This window comes from Polistes dominula, unplaced genomic scaffold (genome assembly GCF_049000335.1).
Source record: "Polistes dominula isolate Pdom_NZ unplaced genomic scaffold, Pdom_raw_medaka contig_16, whole genome shotgun sequence".
NCBI lineage: Eukaryota > Metazoa > Arthropoda > Insecta > Hymenoptera > Vespidae > Polistes > Polistes dominula.
Genome location: NW_028301040.1, coordinates 6,939,509 through 6,947,999, shown reverse-complemented (window position 1 = coordinate 6,947,999; position 8,491 = coordinate 6,939,509). Strand labels below are relative to the sequence as shown.

Here is an 8,491-nt window from a genome sequence, read left to right as displayed (position 1 = left end):
TATCTCTTACAATTAGAAGAATTTTAATTTATTTATTTTTCATTCGTTTTTGTCCATTTCACGGAAAGTAGAAACCTTACAGCATAGAAGAAATATTTCAGAAGCCGATGGATTATTCACTTGTTAAGTATATACAAATTATCAGTTTAGATTATATAATATTTACAATAAGTAGTTTATTAATACTTAATGATTTACATTTGGCATACTTGGTGATCCGACAACATCTATTATGTCTGCTTTTACTTCGGGCTCTGTTTTTGGTAAAAGAGCTGGAGGTATTGTCAAAGTCTAAAAAAAAAAAAAACAGTCGTAGATCAAAATACATTCAAATATAGAAGATTTATTAAAAATAAATTTCTTGTTTATTCAATGACGTTACTTTTCCTGGTGCAAGAGCTTCGTATTGATGCCTTAATGATTGCAGTTCATAATTACAGGTAGACAAAGCACTTCGTAGTTCATAATGAAGCACTATATCACTTCTTAATTCATTAAAGTGCAGACATATTTGTTCCGTAGGTGGAGGATTTAGTTCTGTAAAATTCATTAATTTTAGTATATAATTAGATTAGTAGTATAATAACATAAGATCATATGCCACATTTAATACCTATATTTAATTCATTTAACATTTGTTCAATGCCTTTCATTTTCTTTTGTCCAAGACTACTTGGCAATTTGATTCTTTGCGATCTCAATGAAACTCCGCTGTTTTTGAAATCAGGAAACTTGATACCGGCAGACTCTACAGCCTAAAAATAATTATTCTATAGTTAAGCATATCTTTGTAAAAGAAGATTAACTTTCTTATTGCTGTACTCGTACATGAGAAGCATCAATTTTATTCGGTCTGTTTCTAGAAGAATTACTATTTTTCTTGGAAGGTTTTCTTTCGCTTTTCCTTGGATCTGCTTGATGGTCTGCCGCAGTTATTAATTTTTGCAAATCTTGTGTTTTCCTATCCCTTTCTTTCTTTCTTTGTTCTATTTTACGCAATTCAGCTAACAAAGTTTGTTCTTCTTCCACTTGTTCCGGCGTCCGAGCGAACAACTTCTTTAACTGATCTTTCCTTCGTTTCTCGTGTTCTGCATCAAAAGTGTAAACTTTCTCCGTATGAGATTTTGCTTTAATCAAAGCTGCGCCAACCTGATAATATCTAAAATTAAAAAAAAAAAATTAATACATCTGTATATAAAACTAAGTAAATAAAAAAAAGATAAAAATGATGATAACCTTTCTTTCAATTCTTCTACACTTCTAATAGGAAATTTGTTTTTATCCCATCGGTCTTTTATTATAATGAATCTAAGATCAAATCTTCTACAAAGATCAAACAAATGATCGGTCTCTGCACGAGTCCAACCATTAGTAACTAAATGTTGAACATATTCAGCATTCGTGTAAGTCGGTATGGGAACTTTCTTATTGAATTTAGCGAAAGGATATTCTTTTCCTGCATCGGCGACTCTTCTCCAATGGTGAAAAACAGCACCGTCAGTTCTAGCAGGATTAGTAAATGGAGTCCACTTCCATGGTCTTACTTTTTTCATACCTAATTTAGCTCTAACTTGTTTATATCCTTTAGCTGTATCGGTTGGAAATAATGGTGGGACATCATTGTTATCCTTGCACAATAAAGCAAAGACCTCTCTGTGCATACCCTCTGGACGTTTTGGTACCTTATATTCATATTTCTTTTTATTCTTTTTATCACTTCCCAAAATAGATTCTTTCGTAAGTTCCGTAGTAGTTGGAACTTCAATATCCAATATATCTCGTACATCAGACATTTTATTCATTCAAGCTATCCTTAATTCTTGAAATCTTCTTGAAATCAACAAATGTAAGGTTATGTTACTGACGTTATAAACATTTTCATTATCGAATAAAATATCATTTTTTTCAGATGTTTTAAATTCAAAATATACGTGAATTATATATTTATTTTTATTTGAAAAGAAGCTACTTACCATTAAATAAGTATATTTCTCATAACATGCACCACTGTCTGACACACTCAATACTTTCACATGAACCGAAACTGTTTCGACTACACTAGCGCTATCTCGTAGAAATAATTGTAATCATCTTACAATATTTATAATATATACAGTTATATATTTGCGTTACTTTCTATAGATCTAATAATAAATTGGATAACATTTTCTATCGAATAATTTAATCAAATGTTTGCATATATTTTCATAATAACCTTCCTCATTTTCAATTCTTATTTATTTCCAAATTTATATTATCATAATATATGATTATATATAATATTTGCATATAGAAACGAATGGATATGTGTAGAGAAAATTTAATGTTTTTTATAATACTATTACCAAAAATCACGAACACAAGAAACTATTCTCTTTGAATCCATTAGATTGGTTAATACGTATTACTTTACATTTAATTTCCAAACAATTTGTTCTACATCAATTACTAAGATGGGTCAAGGTAACGTTAACCCACTTTTCCCATCACCGATTTTCGATGCATAAATGTATATATACATACGTAATACTCAACACACGCACATATACAGTACACCATACAATCCTTTACATACATCGTTACAAAGCATTCACAGTTATTACATAAGGTATTACAGCGATGGATAAAAAGTTGACAGGCCAATACTTGTTAAAAATAATTCATGATATAATAATATATAATTGAAAATTAATTAAACTAAATTAAATTAATATGTATTTAATTTGTATTATTTTTCGGTCGATAATACAGTAAAGGATTTTATCGATCTATTAGAATTTAAAAAGAATTAATAATTTATATTTGAATAAGAAAGTTTATAAAAGTAAAGAATAAGGTGAAGTCATTATATTCAAGAATAAGAAAAAGATGTTTTTATGATTAATAATCTTATGTCACTTTGCGACTTGTAATTCAGATAAAACACCTAATTATATATACGTATTTAAATAGATATACGTGTACCATTCACTTTCATAAGGTAGGTATGTACTTTAACTTATTTTTTTATTGCCTCGTTATATATTTTTCTTTTTGTCTCTCTGTCCTTCTTTCTCTTTCTGTATTACATACGTTTTTTGAATGATCGTAATAACGGGTCACAAGTTACATTACTTGCATTACATTCTTACCATATACATTAAGTGACTGTCCAGTACGTTGATTTGAAATGGAAAAGTGGGGAGAACAGATCGTCGTTGTATATGGCGAAGAGGTAAAGGAGTTCGAAAGAAAGGGAAAGTTCAGAGAGAGAGAACACCGGTTAGCTAGATCATCGTGTTCAGTCTGCGGAAAGCGAGTGGTGGTTCACTCGGTACGTACATTTCGGAGATATTCTTATAAGATCCCTTTCCTTCTTCCTTTTTCTTTTCTTTTCTTTTTTTTGTTTTTTAATTTTTTCCCCAAAAAATTATATTCAAATTATCGGCTAACATGAACTCGGTCGGTATCGTTTGAACTTTGTACTCAATGATTGACGCGGATATAAAGGTGAGTCATTGATAACAATATATTTTTTACTATCTACGTTATAATTATTATTTCCTATTTTTATTTCGTTCATTTTGTGTGTGTGGAAAGATCACGTTTAAAACATAGCCTGTGCATAGTGTCAATGTATTTTTGTTAATTTATACATCATATATTCTTTGTTTCTTACAAGTAAGTTGAAGAGAATGCTTACAATTTTTTCTTTCTCTCTCACGAAACAAGTTTTATTTAGTTTGTAAAACGAGTATGATAATGAGTGAAAATAAGTATATTAATTCAAATGTGAATAGTATCTTAAGATCATAATGAAAGATCTTCGACGATTTAAGGATTTATTGATGTTAATGACATGTTTTCTAAACACTTTCTACGTTTTTAGAATGTTATACAAATTATTTGAATTTTGTTATTATGCACAAAATGAATTTTATAATAGTTGTAAAAATCTTGCATAGAACATTTTATGTGATTAATATTTATACATATAATACTTCATGTGCACATTGTTAAAAAATAATTACTTTAGTTAGTTTACTGACATCGTTTTAAGCGATCTACACTCGGTTAAATAATACTATTATAGCATGGTTATGCAATCGAGAAAATTTCTCTTTCTGCGATGCAATCGTGTCCGGTTGAACGTTCATGATGAGCGATCACATGTGTTTGCATGTGTGTAGTTCTACATAATATTTATGGACATGTGTGCCATTTAAAAAGTATGTATATGTATTAAGGTATTCTGAAACAGCATAGTATCAAATTTAATGTTCGTAATGAGCGGTTATATATATCTGCAAGTGTAATTATATATAATTTAAATGTATATGTATCATATGTCATATGTATGTGTGTGTGTGTGTATGTGCGTAAATTTACGTATGTGTTTATATGCGATATAGCACGGATTTAAAGTTTTATCGAAAAACATATTTTGTCTTAAACCTCTTACTTCGCATACTTCTATACACATGTATATACGTTTTCGTATGTCTGTTTGTCTTTCTTTCTTATTTTTCCCTTTCTTGTTTAACAAGACAACTAGGACCTCACCTAACCGGTCTCACAAGTGAGCAAGCGAACGTTTATTATTTTTCACAAGGACGTTTGTGTCTTTATTTTTTATCAACAAATTGTCGGCAAAGTATTACTTTGTTCTTTTTTTTTTTAAATTTTTATATCAAGTATTTTTTTAAAAGCTGACCATGAAATTATCTTTTCTTCAAGTTATTCGCTGATTATTTATCCCCAAGGTTACATTGAGAAGTAAAAAAATTATATTCTTTAATAATTAATTTATAAGAAAATTTTAAGAATTTATAAATATAATCACAAATTTATATTTACACATGATTGATATTATACGTGATTTATATACTACGATTTTTTTTTGCAGGAAATTTTGACAATGAGTTGACTTACCATTGTTCTCAATGTCCTCAATCCTCTTGATTGTCATGCCCATCCTCTATCGAATATCATTGGATAGAGATAACAAACGATAATAGCAAGAAGGAGGAGGAAAAAGAGAAGAAAAAGAAGAAGAAGAAGAAGGACCATGCTAGAGCCAGTTCTTGGAATATCACCGATCTGGTGGTTGGTGTTATATGCTGCCCTGCTGTTATTATTGTCACCATTGGTGCTGTTGCTGATCGTCTTTCTACCAAATTTTCCAATATTAGTTTTACGTAGAATGTGTTATATACCAATGGAATCCATATGACAATTATTTTCAGTCAATTCGATAAAAACAGATAGTATTTTCAAAGAAATATAAAATTCTTTAAGCATTGTTTTTCCATATTTTGAACTACATCTAGAAATTATTTGGATTTTCATTTTATTAGATAAATTTTGTAGATCTCAAGAATGACAAAAAAAAAATGTCTCTGGTTTCTATACGTTGATTAGCTGAAACGTTCGAACGAATTTAAGTAAGATTTAATGTTTAATTTCGATAAAAATTGTGTTATCTCGAACCACCGAGTTTAATACGATTGAGAAATATTTGATTCTTGGGAAATTTGCGTGGTTCATGGAAGAAAATCAAATGGTAACTGTGCAAATCAAAATACGAATACGATTATATATCAGCTTTAATTAAAAATTAATATTACGTTAGTAATTATGTCTATGTAGAGTTAATTAACAAAACCTTCGACTATAATAATGCAATTATTTTTTGTTCTAATTATTTATTCGTGTTTGTATGCATGAAGGATATCTCAATAATGAATAGAATCGAAGGTATTTCCTGTTGTTTTTATTACTATTTTTTACAATCAAAATGTTTTCATAATCTTATTTGTTATGCGAATTTTTATATAAAATGAAAAATTATCTTTGATTCATATGTAGAGTATATTGTTGAGAGCAAACTAGTATGATAAAGATAGCGAAGAGAAAAAATCAAATTCAAGGATAATCCAATTGAAATTCCATCGATCTGATAGATAGACACGTGCTATATTTCATTTTCAAGAAATTTCTTCATGCAACTAGTATAATAATATGTTCTATTATATTATTAGCATTTAGCAAGGACTTTAATAATATAACATAACAAAGTCAAGTACAATATGCGTTAAAAATATTTTTGTATAGTTTATTAGAAAAGCTAGCAACTTGGCAAAAGGGAGCAAAGGTAACGGACGATGAATTATTTATGAACATAAATCGTTAACTCTATGTATATTTAACGTGAATATATTATATGAGTTGGCATATAATAGGAATGTTAGGTGAAAAATATTATGGCGTTTGATAATTATTTAGAATATTTTCAAATTTCTTTTTCAATATCGTATTTTATTTATTCACATAATAATTATCAAAATGATATTAATTATTGTGTAATCAATTATCGTATGTATGAATTATTGAAAAGGAAATGTGATCAAAATGAAAAGTGATAGTTGTTGATTTTACACATGTGTCCCTAGATAAATTAAAGAATAGTATACGATTTTATTAGTGTACATTGTCCTAGTAAGGTGACGTAGAAATGAGAGTTTCGTTCAAGGTAGTAGTAGCCCACTTTCGTTTCTAAATATATTACGATATGATCGATCAAATGATATTTTAAATATTGCGAAGATAATTGTTATGTAAATATACGATTAATTGAAATGATTTAAAATCATGATATTGGTATGAAAAATTGTATGATATAAGTAAAGGTCCTTGCATTTGTTAGATTTGGAAAAGGAACATCAGCCAATTGTTGACGTCCTTCTACGTTTTATCAGCACTCCTTACATTATTATAGTCAGACTCGAAGTTGGGACCTTATAGTACATGGCTATCGGTGAGTACTTTCGCTGCGAGTTGGTTATGTAGTGGGGGAGTTGAGACTTGAACCCTGAGACCCCATAAGCCATATATACTACGGGAGCATGCAACTCTCTTGCTACTTACTGTCAGCTTCTCGACGATCCCCGTTCTTAACAAGCAACGTTCTTCGACGCGTTCATCAAGAAGGCCAATTCTAGAGTTGAACAATAAAGGTGAGCATTGGAATTTTAGGAATTTTCAATATTACTTTAAATATTATTTCTCTAACAGGATCGAATGATTTAACTGGATTTAGATGAATACACATTGAATGAACATTAATATGTTGATTAGAATTTTTAGAATTATTTATTCAATTTTTCAAATTGATAATGCTTTTCTTTGGAATCGATTTTTTATATAATGCTTTAGATTGAATAAACATAGTGATCGCATAAACACCTACAGCAGATTTTATTTCGATGAAATATTCTATACACGTTCGCCTCCTGTGGTTTAATACATTCTCACAGGTATACACGCAAGATCCTTGTCTCTTTCTCGCTCTCATTTTCTTATTCATTCTGCCCTTTTGTTTTCTTCTTTTTTTCTTCTTTTATCGACATGTTATTTACCTTCTCAGAAACAATAACCGAGTCGAGTACCTCGGCACGTGGCAGGAACGTGGATAAAGAATGTAGGACGAGTATTCGTGTGCGTGTATCTATGAGATAAATGATAGTATTTTATTATTTTCTTATAATATTTAAATTACTGATTAAAATAATTGTTTAATTATCCTATGGGGTAAAAGTTATCAGATAATATAAGACGAATGATCTTTAAACATGATGTATTCTGTTGCAACACGCATACCACTGAGTTGCATTGCATTACATTCTTTCAATAGGATAAAAGAGAGAGAAGCATTTGATTTATTTAAGTAAAAATTTGTAGATATATAATAGTATTATATATAAAAAACAAAAGTGATTACTCGAGAAATGTAATCCCAATTAAGCATACTTTTCTTCAGATGAGAATCCTGATCATATCACTATTGATATGTATCGTGGCATCAGAACCAGGCTTATTGAGGGTTCCAAAAGTATACAACGCTGTGATCACAAGTAATCAAAATCTTTCACCATCGAGAGCTTACCCAGTGATACAACCAGTAATTCATCGAACTGCGATCGGTTACGTGCCACCATTTTATTATGCTAACGTAGCACCTCACCTCGCTGGACCGGAAGTGATACATTTTCCACGTACCGAACAACCAACTGGTAATACTGAAAAACCTGAAGATATTGCTGATGGTTCTACAGAATCAGTTACCGAAAAAGATGGAAGTTCCGAGGCATCTAATGTTAAGAAACAAAGTGAGGATAATTCTAAGAAGAAAAAAGGGAAAAAAGATGGAGAAGAAGAAGTGCCACTAAGCTTTTATCCAAATTATCAATCACTTTATTATGATCCTTATTTTTACACTTACAATGCTTTCAATCCCCATTTGATACCGGGAACTTATTATGTTGATTATCAACCATTCGCACCGATTCCACCAATTATTCCAAAACCAGCCTTGAATGGAAATATTCTGCCAAATTATAGTTCTGATGAAAATAAGGATAGAAGAAAAGAAGGAAATGAGAAAGAGAAGATACCGGATGTACCACCACCACCAGTGCCAACGTCATCACCGAAAAATTCACGTTGATGAGGA

General features: G+C 30.0%; 2 protein-coding genes across 3 annotated transcripts; one reads left to right on the top strand and one right to left on the bottom strand.

Annotated features, from left to right (window-relative positions):
- Window positions 1-6: 6 nt before the first annotated feature.
- DMAP1 (DNA methyltransferase 1 associated protein 1) lies at window positions 7-2,110 on the bottom strand. 2 transcript variants are annotated; one of them, XM_015328954.2, is made up of 6 exons: window positions 1,974-2,110; window positions 1,237-1,827; window positions 829-1,159; window positions 614-755; window positions 383-537; window positions 7-291 (listed from the first exon to the last, which is right to left on the bottom strand). In XM_015328954.2, exons 2-6 carry the CDS (start codon window positions 1,800-1,802, stop codon window positions 187-189), a joined length of 1,299 nt encoding a protein of 432 aa, XP_015184440.1. In that variant the 5' UTR covers window positions 1,803-1,827; window positions 1,974-2,110; the 3' UTR covers window positions 7-186. The 2 variants fall into 2 exon arrangements, with proteins under 2 accessions (XP_015184440.1, XP_015184441.1); XM_015328955.2 differs by having other exon boundaries at window positions 1,237-1,830; window positions 1,974-2,090.
- Window positions 2,111-2,749: 639 nt separating this feature from the next.
- Window positions 2,750-8,489, top strand: LOC107070582 (uncharacterized). The gene is made up of 3 exons (XM_015328911.2): window positions 2,750-3,313; window positions 4,886-6,995; window positions 7,799-8,489. Exon 3 carries the CDS (start codon window positions 7,799-7,801, stop codon window positions 8,483-8,485), a length of 687 nt encoding a protein of 228 aa, XP_015184397.1. The 5' UTR covers window positions 2,750-3,313; window positions 4,886-6,995; the 3' UTR covers window positions 8,486-8,489.
- Window positions 8,490-8,491: the final 2 nt, after the last annotated feature.

What these genes read in the sequence shown, in the direction of transcription:
- DMAP1 (XM_015328954.2), bottom strand. Translation starts at nt 1,802, where the DNA reads ATGAATAAAATGTCTGATGTACGAGATATATTGGATATTGAAGTTCCA. An exon ending in GTAGAAGAATTGAAAGAAAG is followed by an intron (nt 1,160 to 1,236) that starts GTTATCATCATT and finishes TTTTAATTTTAG; the next exon opens with ATATTATCAGGTTGGCGCAG. An exon ending in ATAAAATTGATGCTTCTCAT is followed by an intron (nt 756 to 828) that starts GTACGAGTACAG and finishes AATTATTTTTAG; the next exon opens with GCTGTAGAGTCTGCCGGTAT.
- LOC107070582 (XM_015328911.2), top strand. Translation starts at nt 7,799, where the DNA reads ATGAGAATCCTGATCATATCACTATTGATATGTATCGTGGCATCAGAA.